This window comes from Cyprinus carpio, chromosome A7 (genome assembly GCF_018340385.1).
Source record: "Cyprinus carpio isolate SPL01 chromosome A7, ASM1834038v1, whole genome shotgun sequence".
NCBI lineage: Eukaryota > Metazoa > Chordata > Actinopteri > Cypriniformes > Cyprinidae > Cyprinus > Cyprinus carpio.
Window position 1 is genome coordinate 21,223,854 of NC_056578.1, and position 20,418 is coordinate 21,244,271.

Genomic DNA, 20,418 nt, shown 5'->3' on the forward strand with positions numbered 1-20,418 from the left:
ACTGCAGCCTGAGAGAGAGATGTGTGTGTTTTGATGGCCTCTCGGAGCTCGTGGGGTCGTTTAAACAGCAGCGAGCAGCAGGAATTCAGTTCCTCTGTGTCAAACGGCATTCTGAATAGTTGCACCTCGGGCAGAATACATCGCATTGTGATTTCATGAGCGAGAAAAAAAAGGCAGCCCTCCGACAGAAAGGAGAGTGGAGGAAACAAGAATGACTCACAGCGGATATCTCAAAGCAATGAGAAAGAGAGAAGGAAGTTGAAAGTGAATCCTCCTCTTCCCACAGGCAGTTAAGTGGGTACCTTGAGGCTGAAGGCCCCCAGCAGTTGGTTGATAATGTGACCTCTGGGCCAGCAGACTCGCAGGCAGACCAAAGGCTGTGTAAACTAGCACTGGAGAGCCTCAGGATGAAATCAGGTATAGGACAGAAGCAGATGCAGAAAAAGACAGAAAACAGCATGTGCTTCTTACATGAGAGAAATTATTATACAAGTAGCTGCAACACACAACCAACTCAAACTCGATGGCCATATTGATGCCATAAGAAATATTGATGGTTAATTTCAACTTAAATGCATCTATGGCTGTCTACTAGCACAGTAAATCATTTTAACACATAGAGAAGGTTCACAAATGCAGACTACGTCATTTGGTACCTGCACTATGACAACAGAAAGGAATACAGATGTGATGCAGTCAACCGTAAAGCTGTTTAAATGCCGCAAACCCTGCCAAGAGTAAATTAATCGGTTACCAGAATCCAGAAAAAAAAAGTCCAGCCTCAAAGGGATGATTTAGACAAATTTATACCACAAGTAACAAGAATTTTTCTACTGAAGAACTCATAGAAGTGCCTGTTTTATTACAAATGACTCATTTCTTTTATATGAAGGTCAAATTATTCTAGAAATTGTAGCATACAATTTATATTTTTAAATATTTAAAAACACATTGTGAAAATGTAAACTGTTTAAAACCATGGTAATCTTAATAAACAAAAGGGTGAAATAAACAACAATCTTAACATAAAACATAAAAGGTAAATATCACTTGCATATAGTGTATTTTTATCTTATGCATTCTCTCCAATCAACATGTAATTTACATTTAAGTATATGGTAGACACTTTTCTCCAATGCAACTTGCATTCAAGGTATACTGTACATTTTATCAATAAATGCAATCCCTGGGATTCGAACCCATGACCTTAGCATTGCTAGCACCAGGCTTTGATGTTCATGTAATTTTGTCAAATTATGGTTAAAACTGGTTAATATATATAATAATTGTTAATATATGTTAAAACTGTGTATTTAAGATACAACTAAATCACATTTTCATATTCTTTGCAAGAAATATCCAAAATCTTTAGTCAAACACATTCAAGCTAAAGCACTATTATAAGCTTGCTCTGATTTAATCACCTATTGTCAGCAGCCTCATTCCTATATCCAGGCCATTCGATGTATCTCACTTAATTTGAAATCTCTTTGTAAAGCACTTGGCTGTGGATTAGCTCTCTGTTTTTATTTCAAAGTCCTGTATAAGCTGCGCTACCTATTTCATCCTCAGAAAAGTTCACACACAATTCCCTTCCAGTAAAACACGGACAAACACCTCAGAGAAAGCAGCAAGAGCTGTGCTAGTACACTAATTACAAAAAATATCTGCACTAATCCCACCCTGATAAAACACTCATTACCAACCAAAGACACTTATCAATGGCGGATTGATGACCCATTTCCGAGGAGGCTAAGGAGAGGCAGTGTATCACTCTATCCTACATCTGTACCAGAGCTTTTCATTTGTCTAAGTGCAACGGATGTAGAGAGGTAATTAACAGCTGCTGGACTGGGCTAATAGAATTCTCTGGAAACTGTAAGTTGGTGGTGAGGGACAAGGAGATGGCAGGTTATGCCTGTATTAATTACAATGCTTCAGGATAGACTGAACCTGTGAAAATCCTTTGGAGGACGTCAGAAAGGTGAACTTATATTTACCTGTCAAACACAAATGCGCACGCACACACAACATTTTCACAAGGGTGGTTCTCCCTTAAGGTTGCCCCCCTGAGGTCACCAACTGAACATCTCCTACTGTCCCAATATTGACACTTTCAGTTGTGGAATAAATTATAGGCAACAAATATATCTGTGAATAGGGCATGTCTACAATGGCAAAAAACAAAAAATGCATTCACACTGATAACATTTGTTGTTTAGATGGATAAATATCTTCTCTATATTTTTCTTTTGGTTTCTAATTTTGTAAGAAATTATATTGTTAAATAATACATTTTGTTGTTGTTGTTTTTTAACACTCTCTTAGGTATTATTCCATTATTTTAAGGATAATTAATACTTTTAAAACTGTATTATAATTAAAAACAAACAAACAAAAAAATGTTGGGTCGATTTTTATTAAAACTACTTTCAATTAATTCAAACATATTTCTTTTGGTATATAAAGGTAACATTCCTCTAAACTTTGTACCGTACATTAATCACTCTTTTTTGCTAATTTCTGAATGCTTTATATGTAAATATTTTATTGTTTTTCCCTAGTCTCAGAACCAGCCTGTCAGTTTTAAAATGTAAAAACAAGATTCTAAACTAGATTAGTGTATGATTTTAAATTATTATTATAATAATTTTTAATTTTTTTTTTTTTGAGGGTCCTAACAGTAAAATTAATTGTCCTTACATATTTTTTTTCTCTCTCTCTTCTGATTTTTGGTGGTAAATCGTGACCTAGACCTGGGTTCATCCAGAAAGAATAAAAATGACATAGTATACATTTGATCACATCGCAAGCAATTGCTTTGATAGATAGTGCATACAAACATTTGGTAATTCAGAGCGAGACAGCAGCTGATGGCAGTAGGTAAGGTTGAAAGGTCTGCTCCACCTGCCTGCTGTATCCCTGTCTAAGTTTGGTAATGAACAAAGACAGCTTGGGGACAGTCTGTGTTGAGTGTGTGAGTGTGTGTTTAGGGGTCTGACAGGTCTGCTATGATGTTCCTCTCTCTCTCTGACAGGGCTGACCTGCAGTAATTTCTCCACTGACATCAGCAGCTGTAGCCGTAACACACAGACAGATGAAATTTTCATAACTATCTCCTCACAGTCACATCTTCACCTTCAGGATCATTTATAACCCGCCACGCGCCTGCCAGACACAATATGCTTGCCATGAAGCGGACTGCTCCAGTGGTGTTGGAAATAATTAACAGTGCAAGGGCAAAAGGAGTGAGTGTGTCTGAGTCTGTGGAGAGGGAGATTAAGGAGAGCTAACACTATCATTAACGTACATGTCACTTCAGCACAGTCAAGGATATGAAGAACTAATTACACACACACACACAGAGAGAATAAAGCCCCACCACCTTTGCATCTTTTTACCCCCCAAAAGAAGCGGGAGAGAGCTTGTGTTTAAGAGACAAAGTGAAATGGTGTTATAGGAGCACATTGGCGTTTAAGTAAGCTAATGGCTCTGTAAGCCCATGAACTACCCACAGTGCCATGACTCAGATTACAGTGTCATAAGTGAGAGATTCATATTTTCTAATGTGAGACCAATGCAGGCACATCTGTAGAACAGTCACATGACACTTACACTGGGCAAGTTGTCAGATTCAATCACCTCCTCCTGCCTTGGCTTGATTTTAAAGGGATACTTTACTCACAAATGAAAATTATGTTTTCTTTTACTCATTCAAGACTGACGTAAGGTTGTCAAGATTCAAAAAGTACCTAAAAGCATATTAAAAATTGTTCTTATATTGTGCACACTATGTTCAAAGTCTAACACAGCCAGAGTGTAGCTGTGTGAGGAAATGATTCTCCAAACTCAATTACATTTGCGTATTTTCAAATATAGTGCACAAAAAAAAAAAAAAAAAAATTTAAACGCCACAGCAGAGGGTAAAAAAAGACTACCATTCAATAATAAATAAATAAATAAATAAAATAGTTTTATGTTTTTGAATGTGAAAAACTTTTTATATTTTTGAAAAAAGTCTCTTATGTTCATCAAGACAGTACTTATTTGATCAAAAACACATTAATACAGAATATTTACAAATATTATTACAATTTAAAATATTTCACGATTACAATTTTTTATATATTTTAAAATTGAATATATTCTTGTAAAAGCAAATCTTAATTTTCAGCAGTCTTCAGTGCTACATGATCCTTCTTATATCATTCTAATTTGGTGCTCAAGAAACATTTCTTCTTATTTTTATTATCAATTATCATTGTCTTGCTGCTCAGTATTTTTTTGTGGAAAATGTTTTTTCCAGGATAATCTGATGGAAAGAAAGTTAATAAAAGTTAATTTTATGGAGCTTGAGGACTGTTTCCTGAACATGCAGACTAGCCTACAATGCGTCTGTGGCACAAAGGCTGTTTCTATAAAGTGGGGCAGTTTCAACTTTGCAAGGAAAAGTCTGGTCGCTTCTGACTCAGCAACGTTTTTTATATTTAAATAATTTGCCAATGATGATTCAAACGTGAGTTTTGAACAGTGTAGAGTAGCACTTGTTGTTTGTCATTTCTCTGATCACAAATGCAGACATGGTTTTATGTTTACGCAAACGCAACGCATAAAAAGACAGTATAAGTCATTATAATCAGTAATTATGTCCCCACTGGATGCAACAAATGCCTCGTTTTTAATGGGTTTTATTGGTTTTGTCTCGATTAGTGATGTGCGTCTCCAGTATGCACTAATCCACAAATTATTTAAGTTATTCGGTTTATAAACGTGCCTGACACTCCCTCTGACACGAAATAAACCAATATCCCGAGTTATTCAGTTACTCCTAACAGTACATTGACTGAACTGCTAAAAGAGAACCGATGATGGGACTTGCACGAGCAGAGCAGCTAGACTGAGCCTCGTGCTGCTGGCCTGGTAGACTGCATCACAGTATGTTAAGAGGCATAACATTTCCGTCACACACTTGAGGTACTTAGCCAATCACAACGCACTGGATAGCTGGCCAATCAGCATACACCTCGCTTTTCAGAACGGTGAGCTTTGTAAAAACCATTGTGTTTCAGAAAGGCGGGGCATAGAGGAGAAACAATAATATACATTATGTGGAAAATAATGTGTTTTTTGAACCTTAAACCACATAAACACATTGCATTACACCAAATACACAAAATAATGTTCTTTTTAGCAACATCATATGACCCCTTTAAAGTGTTTCAGTAGCTCCACATTCTAGCTCAGCTACATCCTCACCCCTTTCGCTCACTTCAATTCAGACTGTTCTTGGCTTTTTCTGCTATGCAGTAATGTCGCATTACTCTGGTTAGCCTCATGTGTTTCTCAGTCTCTCTTTCCATATAAAATCAACGCTTAATAGCAAAGTTCACAACTGCTTTTCTGCAGTACTCATAATTGCATCAAGCATGGCAAACCGTTTACTATCACTGCAAAAAGCATAATTATGCGATGTTGTTTTTATTAAGCCAAGCGAGCAATTAAAATGAAAAGCAATTTCTCATTCACAACCGAGAAACATTAGTTTTACATGGGGAGGCAACTTGCTGATTCATGTCCTCTTATAAACTGTTGTTTAGAGTTTGGTCACATAATAAAACCTTCCATGTGCCAAGAAACAAGCCTCATCCGTCCAGCTATTAGGATGCCACATGTATTCACCAGTATTTATGTGTACTTTTGGGTGTAATTCCTTGTACTTGTTTGCGTTCGTTCACCGCAAACACACGAGCAAAGAAACAAACAGGACTTGCTTTTCCTCTCCACAAACAAATATAATAAGAATGACATTCCAGTGTGTACTGGTCCCCACACAAATCCAAGTGGTTCGCTGAGTGGGTCACTGCACGTACTCTCCAATCCTGACAACCGCAGGCATACGAGAGCGGGCACACAAAGGGGACTGCAGCCGTGGTGGGTATGCCATATGCATAGCTTTATGATTGCTAAACAGCGGTTTAGGCGTATCAGAGTAATTTACAATCAAACTCTCAGACACTCGTTCTACTGGTAATCACACATCGCACGCACATCACAAGGGAGGGACCACACATGTTTGTTTCGATAAAGACAGACAAATTAGATGACAGCTTTTAAGCCCAACCATCACTTTCACACTAATTACAGTGCTGTCGACGATGAAAGAAACACCCAGATGCACACAAATAAATTTGGTACCTCTCTGAGTGCTTTGCAGTGAGCAAACACACCAGCAGGAGAATATACATGTATGTATGTGTGTGTGTTTGTGGAGAGCAAGTCCAGGTGTTTGCCTGTGAGCACTGGAGCCTTCGGTGAAACACATGAGAAGCTCTAGCCAGCGATATTAAAACACCCATTACAGGCCGTAAGAAAAAAAAAAACACACACTGCACCATCACTTGGCTCCAAGTGTGTGTAAGCATGTTCCCATATGAGTGTGTACCTGTGTGTTGTTATGGCTTTTTCATTAACCCGTCCTACTTACTGGCAGACAAACTCATTAGCGAAAGCAAATGGCATCAAACCTTCAAGCATAGGTGTGTGCGTGTGTGTGTGTGTGTATGATATCTCCGTCCTTACGAACTGTAAAGGTCTCCCCAGCATCAGAGCTGTCATGTGCAGGGTGAGCCTGTCCGTTCTCACTGAAGATAGACGTTAACGGTCTTTTTCCCTCTACTCGGGGACAGCAGCTGTATTGTCTGTCCTCTGTCAGACCCTGGTGGGAGGGACACAGTCACTGCTGGGACAAAAGATATGCTGCAGGATTGACAGCTATGGAGACACCCCATTCCTCATGAGACGACAACCGGTGGAGTGAATTTGTGTGCCAAAGAAAGTGAGACTGACGAATAAAGACAGAGGGAAAACCAAATGTGAATGTGTTAATATGCAATATGTTGTACATTCAGTTCTTGGGAATGGTACTTTTAAGTCTAGCTTTTGTGTTACTTCTATAAAAAAAAAAAAAAAAAAAAAAAAAAAAAAAAAAAAAGACACTGTAAATTTACATGAATTAACATGTTAGTTACTTTTGCATTGCATTTTTTTTTTTTGATTGCTAGATTTTTTTTTTATATTATAAAGCTAGCAATGTTGTGTCGTGCCATGTTGTGGTTGCATGCATGATTCGATCCAGCCTGAATATATCTTTCCTAAATGCCTGATAGTTTTATCATTTTCTAGATTTCATAACCAGTTACTACACTACACTATAACTATTTTAGCTTTGCCAATATAAAAGTCATTAAATCCAAATTTAATGCAGTTGCAGTTTTGTTATTGTTAACTAAAATCAAAACTAAAACTATTAACAGATGTTTCTTGTAACATGAAAAAGCTTTTTTACATTAAAAAAAAAAATTACATGAGAAGCCAATGTTGCCTTGGAAACTAACCATAACAAGTATAAAAATTACTAAAATAAAAACTGAAACAAAAATGAAGCTCAGTAAAAGCTCAGCAAAAATAAATAGAAATGTTTTAATAACTAATTATGACAAAAGCACATAAATGACTAAATTGTAAAACTCAAATTAAGCTGAAAATGTCTTGATGACACACTGGAGCCACATTTTTTTATGATTAAGAATAAATACATGTTTGCCTCAGCCAATGGAATGGAAGAGAAATAGGATTGTGCATTACTTAAAGTAATTTCGATATTATAGTGCTAATTCAAAATGTAACATGTTAATAAATTTATTCCTCTGAAACAATCTGATTATTCGATGTGCGCTACTCGCAAAGTATTAACATTGACCTTGTTTGTATTGCCAAAACATAGGTGAGTTAGCAATCATGTTTGTCTATACGTGTAATGTTTGGTGTTTGATATTCTAGTCTGTGGAGAAACTTCTGCTTGCCCTCTGAGCTCCATGACCTTTCAGTGTGTGTGTGTGAGTGTGTGATGACAGCCTGTGGCATTTCTGTTCAGAAGGTTTCCACCCAGGTGAAGTACGAGAGGTCACAACACACTCACTAAAATACAGACATTCAGAGCCTGAGGTCAGAGGTCACGCACTGAGGGTGAGTGATGAGGGCAGCTGCAGCCTCCAGGATGCAACACTCACTCGCTCAAATGCAAACTAACATTTGCCACAGTGTATCCATTGTGGTTATGAATGAATAACTCAATTCAAATATTTTGTTAACGCTTTATAATAAAGTTCTATAAGCACACAGTAGTTAATGTATACATTAAACTTTTTCAGCATTTATTAATTTATTTAAACACTACCGTTCAAAAGTTTAGGGTCAGTAAAGGACACTTATAAACATTTATAATGCTACAAAAAAAAAAAAAACCTTTTGAACTTTTTATCAAATCCTGAAAAAAAAAAAAAGTATCAAGGTTTACACAAAAATATCAAGCAGCAAATCCATTGTCAACACTGATAATAATAAGAAATGTTTCTTGAGCTCCAAATCAGCATATTAGATTGATTTCTGAAGAATCATGTGACATTGAAGACCGGAGTAATGGCTGCTGAAAATTCAGCTTCACCATCATAAATTAAATTTCAAAAGAGAAAACAAATTTCTTGTAAATTGTAATAAAATTTATATATTATGATATTTGATGCATTAATTAATGTTGATGAATTGAACCTTGTAAATGTTACCAATATTTTTAGAGACATTTTCAAAATATCACATGGAAATACATTAGAGAGCATATTAAATGAAGTCTTTTGCAGTTCATAAATCTTTTTAAATTTAAATAAAATGATTAATAACTTAAGCCTTTAATAGAGCCATTCATCCAAGTACATGATCTCCTGCTCTTTTTGTCTATGAAAAACTGGTTTTGCATGACCTACATGCTTTAGTAAATGATGCCCTAAATCTGCCCTGTCCACTTAAACCTGATAGACAGTTTATATATCAAGGGGAGGGTGAGCTCATTTTTCCATTATCTGATGTAAAGTATGAACGGTGGCTGCTCTCTCCTGTGGTTTTACTGAGAGTCCAACACTACACATGCACACGGATGCACACTTCCTCTCACACTTCTCCTATTGCTACATTTTCACTTTATCGCTTTTCATACTTGAGTGATAATGAAAAAAAAAAAAAAAACAGATGAAGCAAAAACACAGAAATGGCAATGAAAAGGAAAGAGGGGAAATATAACAGAGAGTGAGACTGAAAGAGAGGGGGTAGGAGACAGATGGGCATTTTCAGAGATCATTTATCAAACTCAGGCCCGTTCACTTCCCTCCCCTCTCCAAAACCCCCATGTAATTCAGTAATCATTTTCATTATCATATAATGACCTTACAAAGCCTACAGCAGTTAGCACGGTCACTACAAACCACACAGCTGTTCCCGGCACTGCCCCCTTCATCACCTCCCAAACACGCAATCTGCCCACTGCAGGAACGGACTGTGACCCCTGCAGAGGTCAGCGGAGGGATGTAGATGTGACAGGAGTTGTACTATCTACCTGAGCAAGGTCGGTTCTATCTGAGCGTGTGTTCACATGTGTACTTTTTACGTAAACTCTCATTGCAGCGTGTCTGTGCAGGCATAAAGGGTGTGAGATCAATGGTTTTGACCCACAACACTGCAGCTTGCATATGGATGAAACAAAAACCTCAAGGTCAAGCCCTTTCGTCTGCCAATGCAAATTAATCTCTAAGAGGTCTTCCTTCTGTAAGTGTTTGATTTTGACCTATGGAAGACACAACACATTTTAAAGCACAAATCATTCCAGAGTATTCCAAAAGCACAGATGGATATGCATATATGATCCCCTTTACATGCATTGCACTTACCCCTTCATCATAAAAGAGCTCAACCAGGAGGCTTCAGCAAACTTCCAAGGGGGCCTCAGAACCACTTCATAATAATAATAATAATAATAACTATATAGCTTCGCGTTATCGTCCGGGCAGAACTATTGTTCCAGCCACCAAAGACAGATTCGCAAATAACCTGCCTGATTTATCTCAACTGCTCTGTGTACCCATAAATACACATGAACTAGACGAAATGACTGGCAATATGGGCACTATCTTCTCTAATACATTAGAAGCTGTTGCCCCCATCAAATTGAAAAAGGTTAGAGAAAATACGTACTTTGCCATGGTACAACAGTAATAACCACGCTCTCAAGAAAGAAACTCGTAGTCTTGAGTGCAAATGGAGAAAAACTAACTTGGAAGTTTTTAGAATTGCGTGGAAAAAACAGTATGTCCAGCTATAGACAGGCTCTAAAAACTGCCAGGGCCGAGCATATCCACAAACTCATAGAAAACAACCAAAACAATCCAAGGTTTTTATTTAGCACAGTGGCTAGATTAACAAATAACCAGACGCCACCCGATCTAAATATTCCCTCACAGTTAAATAGTAATGACTTTATGAATTTCTTCACTGATAAAATAGATAACATCAGAAATACAATAACAAATGTAGATTCTACAGCGTCTAATACTTTAGGTTTATCTATCGCACCCAAAGATAAACTGCAGTGCTTTACAACTATAGGACAGGAAGAGCTAAATAAACTTATCACTGCATCTAAACCAACAACATGTTTATTAGATCCTGTACCCACTAAATTACTGAAAGAGTTGTTACCTGTAGCAGAAAAACCGCTTCTCAATATTATTAACTCGTCGTTATCTTTAGGTCACGTCCCAAAACCATTCAAGCTGGCGGTTATTAAGCCTCTTATTAAGAAACCACAACTAGATCCTAGTGAACTGGCAAATTACAGACCCATTTCAAATCTTCCATTTATGTCTAAAATTTTAGAAAAAGTTGTGTCTGCTCAATTGTGCTCCTACCTGCAAAAAAATGATCTCTATGAAGAATTTCAGTCGGGTTTCAGGCCCCATCATAGCACAGAAACGGCACTTGTTAAAATTACAAATGACTTGCTTCTTGCATCAGACCAAGGCTGCATCTCATTGCTAGTTTTACTTGATCTTAGTGCTGCGTTTGACACCATAGATCGCGACATACTCATAGATAGATTACAAAACTATACAGGTATCCAAGGGCAGGCTTTAAGATGGTTTAGATCCTCCCTGTCCGATCGCTACCACTTTGTTTATCTAAATGGGGAGTCATCTCATTTATCACCAGTAAAATATGGAGTGCCACAAGGATCTGTCCTAGGTCCTCTGCTATTTTCAATATACATGTTGCCCCTTGGTAATATCATTAGAAAATACGGGATTAGTTTCCACTGTTATGCTGATGATACTCAACTATATATCTCAACAAGACCAGGTGAAACTTCTGAATTATCTAAGCTGACAGAGTGTGTTAAAAATGTAAAAGATTGGATGACCAATAATTTTCTCCTATTAAATTCAGATAAGACAGAGATATTAATTATTGGACCAGAAAACATTACACAGAATCTCGTAGATTACAATTTGCAACTAGACGGATGTACTGTTACTTCCTCTACTGTAAAAAATCTGGGTGTTATATTAGACAGTAATTTGTCTTTTGAAAATCATATTTCCCATGTTACAAAAAACAGCATTCTTCCATCTTAGAAACATTGCCAAGCTACGAAACATGTTACCTGTTCCTGATGCAGAAAAGCTAGTTCATGCATTCATGACCTCTAGACTGGACTATTGTAATGCACTGCTAGGTGGTTGTCCTGCATCCTCAATAAACAAGCTACAGGTAGTCCAAATGCAGCGGCTAGAGTCCTTACCAGGTCAAGAAAATATGATCATATTACCCCAATACTACAGTCTCTGCACTGGCTACCTATTAAGTTCCGTATCAGTTACAAAATATTATTACTTTCTTTTAAGGCCCTTAATGGCTTAGCTCCTGCGTACCTAACTAGTCTTTTACCACGCTACAACCCATCACGCTCCCTAAGGTCACAAAATGCTGGACTTTTGATAGTACCTAGGATAGCAAAGTCCACTAAAGGAGGTAGAGCTTTTTTCGCATTTGGCTCCCAAACTCTGGAATAGCCTTCCTGATAATGTTCGGGGCTCAGACACACTCTCTCTGTTTAAATCTAGATTAAAAACACACCTCTTTGGCCAAGCATTCAAATAATGCATCTCATAATTTTGGACTGCAGTTATATCTGATCAAATGTGCATTATTATTCTTTAGCTTGGGTTAATCTAATTAATTTTACTTGGCTGGAACAGCAGCTACGCTAATTATGTCTCTATTTTGTTTCTCTGCTTTGCCACGGGATTTACATCCCGTGGTAACTAGGATTTACACAAGCTCCAGTCTGGATCCAGAACACCTGAGAAGAGATGATGCCAGCCCCTCAGAGGACCTAAGATGATGCTAACCCAGAGACAACATACAGAACTACCACATTTTGCTATAAGTTTGATTGCATAATTGCTGTTAATAGTGTTAATCGTCTGTTTGTTTACGTCTTTTTATTGATTTTTTTCTGAACATTTCTGCTATATGCACATGAACTGACAGTCACCACTGATAAGCTACTACTAAATATTGTAGAAACTTAATTTTCTGTAAAGTTGCTTTGTAATTATTTGTATCGTAAAAAGCGCTATACAAATAAACTTGAATTGAATTGAAATTGAAATACTACTAAATATTGTAGAAACTTAATTTTCTGTAAAGTTGCATATATATATATATATATATATATATATATATATATATATATATATATATATATATACAAACACACACACATATATACATATATATATAAAAATTGCTATGTTAAAATAATATGAACTCTAAATTAAAATGCAAAAATTAGTTCTTACATAATAATAATAAAAAAATTAAAATAATAAAGTAATGCAAAATGTTAATTTCCCCCCTCAGTAACTCAATAACATACAGCTCTTAAAACTTCTAAAATAAAAAAAAATTAATCATGGTCAATTTTGAATCAAAAATCAATCATGGTTTAGTACCGTGGTTAATATATTAACACTCCCAGTTTCTGTTGCCATAATTACAACAAGAAATACAGAAAAATACAAAATAATGTGTCGGAGAATGGGAACTTTAAGACAAAAAGCTTGAGAACAACTGCAACAGAGATACAGATCTAAACACACATACCTGCATTTCATTATTTTTGGCTTCACTGTTTATTTACCAAATTTAAATTCCACATGATGTGTGCTATGAAAAAAAAAGAGATTCCAGTAAAAGTCCAGTAAAATTATTCATAGGATATTATTTGTTAATCCGGGTGACTGCAGTATCTCTCTTGTCATTTTCATATTGCAAGAGAAAAATAAAAAGTAAATGACAAAAATGTGGCAAACATATTTTTAAAGTCCATAAACACAGGTTATCATAAAGAGCCAAAATGTCTGGAGGTGACCTGCATGAGTGCATTAGATAAGTTAATAAGCCTGAGCACCAATAAGTCAGGAAGAGAAGCCTACAGTCACATTTAGCATCTCTGTCCCTCAGGGCAACTTCAGATAGCTGAAAGCAGGTCCAGAGGCCCCACAGTCTGCAACACTCCAACTACTGTTTAAGAAAGCAAATATCTGTAAGACAATAAAAGCCTTAATCAATCAGCCGGCTGTGCTTATGTTTATGAGCCTGTAGCGCCAACCATCCATCACCCGGTTTTTACCACTCAAAACACAGACACAGAAACAAAAGAAAGGCATAATGTGAGGAGCAGGCCTGCTGCAAACTAAATTAATAAAACAATCGTAGCCTTTCACTGCAAAATAAGCGACATGATTTAGCACGCTGCTCCAAGAAGTTTCTTTTCAAGAAGAGTGGTCAGAAATGGATGTTTGTGTTCGGCACTGTGAGTCATGATAGCTGTTATAACAGTCTGTCAAGATAATAGTAATAATACATCACAGCATTCAGGTGAGCAGAGCGTGGTGTACGACGTTCACTTTATCAGCTCGTGTCGAAGGAGATATTATCAGCTATGAGTTCATTTTTGTCTTAACAGCGTGTCTTAACCTTAGCCTGAGCTATCTGCCTCCCCTCCCTAAATGCGATTTGTTGACAGCTACTTTACAGACCTGTGCCTGATGTTTCGAAGAGTGACGTTATCTCACTCCAGAAGGGGGGCAGGAAGTGATAGTGGAAAGGGATGAGTTCAAACACATTGCAGTGTGTGCACACAGAGGAGTGAAGGTAGCTTTATCTAATCACACTGCTCCGTCTGATGAAATAAACTTCCGTGGCCGTGACCGAGTGTGCAAATGTGTTGTACAGCTTGGAGTGTGCCGCTCAGTTTCTTCAGCGGTGAGATGAAACTGAGACTACAAGGTACAGATTGTTCTAAGGGTGAAATATTTCTCCACATTTTATATTTATTTTTATTTTTATTTTTTTTAATATAATAGAAACAAATACTATTCAAAAGCTTGGGATCTGTAAGATTTTTATTTATTTATTATTATTATTATTATTATTATTTTCTCTCTCTCTTATGCTCACCAAGGCTGCACTTATGTGATAAAAAAGCTATTGTGAAATGTTACAATTTTTTTTTTTAAATATTACAATTCAAAAGAACTGTTTTCTGTTTTATTATATATTAGAAAAGAAAGAAAGAAAGAAAGAAAGAAAGAAAGAAAGAAAGAAAGAAAGAAAGAAAAAGCTTAGTGACCCCAAACTTTTGAACGTTACCATATATAAAAGAGAAACAATGTATTATTACTGGTAACTCTGTAACAGAATGGAATTTTTTTTTCCTTGTATTATATAAATATTTAATTAATTATTTATTTAATATATTTATACACTTGGAACTCCTACAAACTAAAATTGAGTGGACCTTGTGTGTTAAAACCATAAAAACAATGATTCAGCATATTTTCACTGTTGGATTAGCGAACCTGTGTCATAAAACATTTAATTCGAAATATGTGCCTATAAATACATTTCTGCAACACCGTTATTACATACCTTACTGCATGTTTTGCGGCAGTTTCAAAGTGAAATGTCCAGTGAGTGACGCTAAAACATGGGTTCTCTACGTGACCCTGATACTTTTTTTTTACGTTGATATAGGTATGTATTGCTGTGTTTGTATTACGTTGCTTCAGGTACTTATTGTGGCGGTTCATAATTCTAATACCCAGGGAGTGTCACTTAAAGTTAATGATCTATTGTGTTGGAAATATCCCCTACACCTAACCCAAGCCTAAACCTACCCAATAGTGTTAACAAATGCAAAACAGATATAAAAATGAATTTGTTAATGCAACTGTGCAATTTGAACTTCCTTATATGCGGGTTTGAGCTCTTTTGTCGAAGCATAGTTTCACAGGATTCGTACTGGAGCTCTTCACCACTCAAGTGCAACTCCATACTGTGTGAGCTACCGAACAAACCTACTGAATATGAAAACCCATACATATGAAGCTGCATATGTGATGCTAACGTTCAAATGTATCAGCTTTGAAATCTCGCAGCAAGTTAAAAATGTTTTAACATAATACTCCTAAAGTAATTGTGTGAAAATTAGGCTTTATTATTCAAAACTGTGGAGCTGAAAATCATACTTTGTGTGAAAAGGAATAAAAGTTGTGGCAGTTTCACTGCCTCTATAGTGTTTATTTCAACTGGAAAGTGCAGCGATTCGTATGTATTGGTACGTTTTTTTCAGTTTTGCAGAAATGTATTTAGAGGCATGTATTTCGACTGAGCCTATGTTGAACATTTCCATGTTCATTTTTGACTGAAAAGAAGAAAACATACTGTAATTTGTAATTGTGTTATTTATGCATATAGTAAATGCATTTTTATCATAGTAAATACAATATCAGCCACTATCAACAGTGTGTGTGTTTGGTGGGGGGCTAAAAAACCCCAAACAAACAGCAATTTAATTTCCAAATTTTTCCATTGCGGTACATATGGCAACATTAATATTTTTTCTCAAATTTCTATAAAACTGTTGGATAATGTGGATCAGTTAACAACAGCATCTAATTAACTAAAACAAATCATTATGTAAAAGAAACATACCAAATTACCACACAGGGCTAAAAGTGTGTGTGCTTGTGTCCTTGACGCCATCTGACAAATGAATCATGGTCTGCTTCGTGGTTTTCATCATCTGATTTAAGAATGCAGTTTTAGCAAAACATCAGCACTGTTTACAGGTACCAGCAGCCCTGGGTGTCACTCTGAGGTCAAAGCGAGGGGACGACCCCCTTAAAGGGGCCACTTTATAGAAACAAGAAGATGGAGGAGTCCTTATTTTTGTTAAAGCTAAGATGCAAGAATTTCAAGGGGAAATTTAGTCATAGTCATTCTGAGTAATGGTCAGATCTGAATGAAGACAGATTACCACACACATGCACACACACGGTAGTCTGATGGGAAATAATAAAGCAAGAGAAAGGAGGAGTGTGTGCTAATGTGTTGGTATGCGTATATGTGTGTGTACGGCTGGTTCGCTGTGTTATCGGAACAAATGGGCTACGTCTCTCAGTCAGCCTTATCTCAGAGGAAGGAAGTCAATGGGCTATCAGCACATGTGTATGCGTGTGTTTGTGTGAACTCTCTTGGCCTGAAGGATTGTCCTCCTGCTAACTTAAAAAAAAAAATCCTTTCTTCTATACAATTCACTGAAGATGTGACATTAAACAGAAGAGTTTAGCACACTGGCACATACCTGTCCCTCCATCTCTGTCTGTGCTGCTGTCTGTCCGTCAGGGCATTCAGTAAAACGTCTGCCATCTCTCTTCTGTTCTCCTGTGCTGTGTTCTCGTCCTCCACCACATCCAGCAGCAGCTGAGTCTGGAAACAAACAACACAGTCAGTTTATAACTTCAAACTACAAATTACACAAAATCAGTTTTGGTCAGTCAGTCAGTTATGCACAACAATGTAATACAATACACTATACAAACTTCTGGGATCAGTATTTTTTGTTTGTTTTGAAAGAAATTAATACTTTAATTCAAAAAGGATGCATTAAATTAATCAAAAGTGACAGTAAAGACTTTTATAATAGTACAAAAGTTTTCAATTTCATATAAAGGCTGTTCTTTTGAACTGTCTATTCATCAAGGAATCCTGAATAACAAGTATCAAGGTTTCCACAAAAATGAGAAATGTTTCTAGAGCACCGCATCAGCATATTAAAAAAATATTTCTGAAGGATCATGTGACAATGAAGACTGGAGTAACGTTTCCCATTAGAGGCATACATTAAATTTTAAAATACTTCAAAATAGAACAGTTCATTTTTCTAATCTTACTGAACCCAAACTTTTGAATGGTTGTACTTTATATACAGAAACCACAACTTCTGTAAGTGATAACATTACAATGGGCAAACGCATTACAATTTGCTACTAAAATTTCAAAGATATTCAAATTAAACAGCCTAAACGAATGTTGTGTCATGTTTTGAGATCATTGATAAAACATTGTTAGCCCTGGAGTGTCTCATAACTTACCGGGATGTGAAGTTTGAATACGTGGAATTGAAACTGAGATCATGGCATAAGGGAGGATTTTAAGGGCAAACCTTCTACTATAGTAACACAATAACATATAGCAAGGCTTCAGGTTTTTTTTTTTTTAAATCACTAGCAATACTGTGGACAAGCTCTTAGCCAGAGCTTAAACAAGTCAATATACATTCATTCCCTTCATGTCAGAGGTCAAATCTATTCTTTACTTAAGCTGCAGGACTCCATCTTACAAAAACTGATGATTAAGCCAGAATAAGAAACAGCAATACAAAACTATATTTGCTTTGCAATGATGTTTTAGTGTGCAATTTTTTTTTAATACAGTAATAATATATATTAACATTTTAAAATATACACCACCATTCAAAAGACTGTGGTAGATAAGACTTTTTTTCTCTCTCGCTCTCTCTTATGCTCATCAGAGCTGCATTTATTTGATAAAAAAAAACAAACAGTAAAAACAATAATATGTGAAATATTGTTAGAATTTAATTTGACTTTTCTATTTTAACATATGTATATATATAAAAAAAATAATAATTTATTTCTGTAATGACAACCCTGCATAACTCATTATAATATGCTCAAGAAACATGCATTATTATTATCAATTATGAAAACTGGTGTGCTGCTTATTATTTTTGTGTAAACAGTGATATATTCAGTATTCTCAGTATTTTTTAATGCACGGAAAGTGTAAAAGAACAGCATTTATTTTATCTTTTTAACTCTGTGAATGTTTGTACTGTCACTTTTGATTAGTTTTTAATATAACAATAACAATGTTACACTATATATTTTAAAATATATTTTAAAAATCATCTGTTTTCTTTTCTATTAAAAAGATGCAAGATGCCATACTTTTCCTTTCTCGCTGTCTTCCTCAACAGTAGCAGGAGCTAAAATGATTGACAGGCGAGGAAGCATACACAAAAAGTTCTCTGAGGGTTGGTTTACCTCTCTTCAATCTCTTTTTCTTTATTTCTTTTCCCCCCCTCATTCATCCGTGAGACAGCACTTCTGTCTCTCGCTGAAGCATTACCTGTCAGCGGTCGTTACCTGTTAGAGTCATCCTCAGAAAGCGCTGGGTGTAAGAGTCTGCCAAAACTAACTCTGACTATGGGGGTCACGAGGTCAGTTGAATCACATCAGACTAAACATAGATGACACAACAACAGTGACTCATGATTGTGTGTGTGTGTGTGTGAGAGAGAGAGAGAGAGAGAGAGAGAGAGAGAGAAACTATGTGTTTTGTGTTTACAAGGTGGGTTGATGAGAGAAATTTTCACAACCAGCTTACATTTACCACCCTATATATGTGCACCTTATCTGTGTGTGCTTGTTTACCCCTGAATGACGGTAGCTGTCGTCAGCTGGGTGATGCTGTGCAGTGCTCCTGGGTTCAGGACCACAGTGAAGAGGGTGAGACAGAGGGCAAGTGACTAACAGAGGCGGCTTCGTGTATTTGTACAAGGAAACACACTTCGAGTCACCCCACACTAACAGAGGGGAAGAATAAACACACATGCACACTCACCAGGACTATGTGACAGGTACACCAGCCAACCAATGAACAGCTAGCATCAAACAGGAGAAACTAACATAATGTATGTATCATTCAACAATTAAAATGTCAAGAGCATTTGACTTCTCAATAAGCATTTACATCGGCCTTAAAACTGGACGACTAAAGGGATAATTTACCACAAAATGTAAATTTTCATAATTTACTCACCTTACTGTCATTCTAAATCATTATGATTTCCTTTCTTTTGTGTACCAAAAGACTATATTTTGAGTCTTAAGTGTTTTTTGTGCATACAATGGAAGTCATTGGTTACCATCATTTTTCAAAGTATCTTCTTTGATGTACCATAGAAAAAAATTAAGTCATACAGGTCTGGAACAATATAAGGATGAGTAAACCATGACATAATTTTCATTTATGGGGGAACTATCACATTAAGAAATGTATGACATTCTTATCATTAGATAAAACATTCAAATTAAATACCATCTTCAAACAAATTATGCTATAGCTTTACTTGGAACTAACTTTACCAAATTAAAAGTTGGTTAATTACTTCTAACCAACTTTTTTTATGTAGTATGTGAAGAGCAGTATGTAAAATGAGTCTGCATAGGAAGTTTTCATAAAACAGTAAGGTTCCACTGATTCTGAAATACGTATCTGATTGCCCTTTTTTTCTATCCAATGAGGCCACAGGAGACACGTATTCAGTGTTAAGGAAAAGTGACACCGCTGACATAGTAGGTCACATGACAATAGCAACATGATGGCACATACAAAATGTCTGGATTATATTCATACTACACAAATGAACTTTTGTGTCAATATAAAATACTTTTTTCACAGTCAGAAAGCAAATTCTTCATCAAAAGCAGTACATACTCTAAGTGTGACTTCAGAAGCAGCTAGTCATTTTTAGTGAATGTATAAAGTCAGAGTAACCAGTAATTCAAAACATGTTCCACTAATGTTTGACAACCATAAAATTAGTTTGACTACATTTTGTCTACATTTTAAACAGTATTGTTTTATCTTTCAAAACCAGGCAAATCTCATTTGTGTGAACGTTTTGCTTGAAAAGTGCTATATTTCTTTCAAATAAATGTCATTCATACATTTTAAAGTGTAGATGAGGTGTTAGAAAACCTTTTGGGGCCTTCTGTGCCAATGCACAGACACATTTCTCACTATATGTTGGTTGGTGGGACATGTTTTTGGGGGGAGTTCTGTTATTCCTGGCACAGATGGTCCTCACCCCAGTCGATGTACTGAAGCACTGTAAGGGTTCAACTACAGCAGAGTACTAGAAGATTGAATCACACATGCCATGTTAAATGTGTTGAGCAGAGACAATATATAAACACATGCATGTCTCTCTCTCTCTCTCTCTCTGTGTGTGTGTGTGTGTGTGTGTGTGTGTGTGTGTGTGTGTGTGTGTGTGTGTGTGTGTGTGTGTGTGTGTGTGTGTGTGTGTGTGTGTGT

General features: G+C 36.3%; 1 protein-coding gene across 4 annotated transcripts in view; it reads right to left on the minus strand.

Moving 5' to 3' along the window:
- The window catches only part of LOC109084891 (alpha-ketoglutarate-dependent dioxygenase FTO-like), a 126,070-nt gene that overhangs the window by 55,177 nt on the left and 50,475 nt on the right, over positions 1-20,418 (minus strand). For 2 of the 4 annotated variants that reach the window (XM_042760321.1, XM_042760319.1), the window contains exon 8: positions 16,598-16,722. In XM_042760321.1, coding sequence (XP_042616255.1) covers positions 16,598-16,722 — 125 coding nt within the window. Of the gene's footprint in view, positions 1-12,821; positions 13,491-16,597; positions 16,723-20,418 lie in introns of those variants that run through there. The other 2 variants (XM_042760323.1, XM_042760322.1) reach the window with 2 other exon arrangements.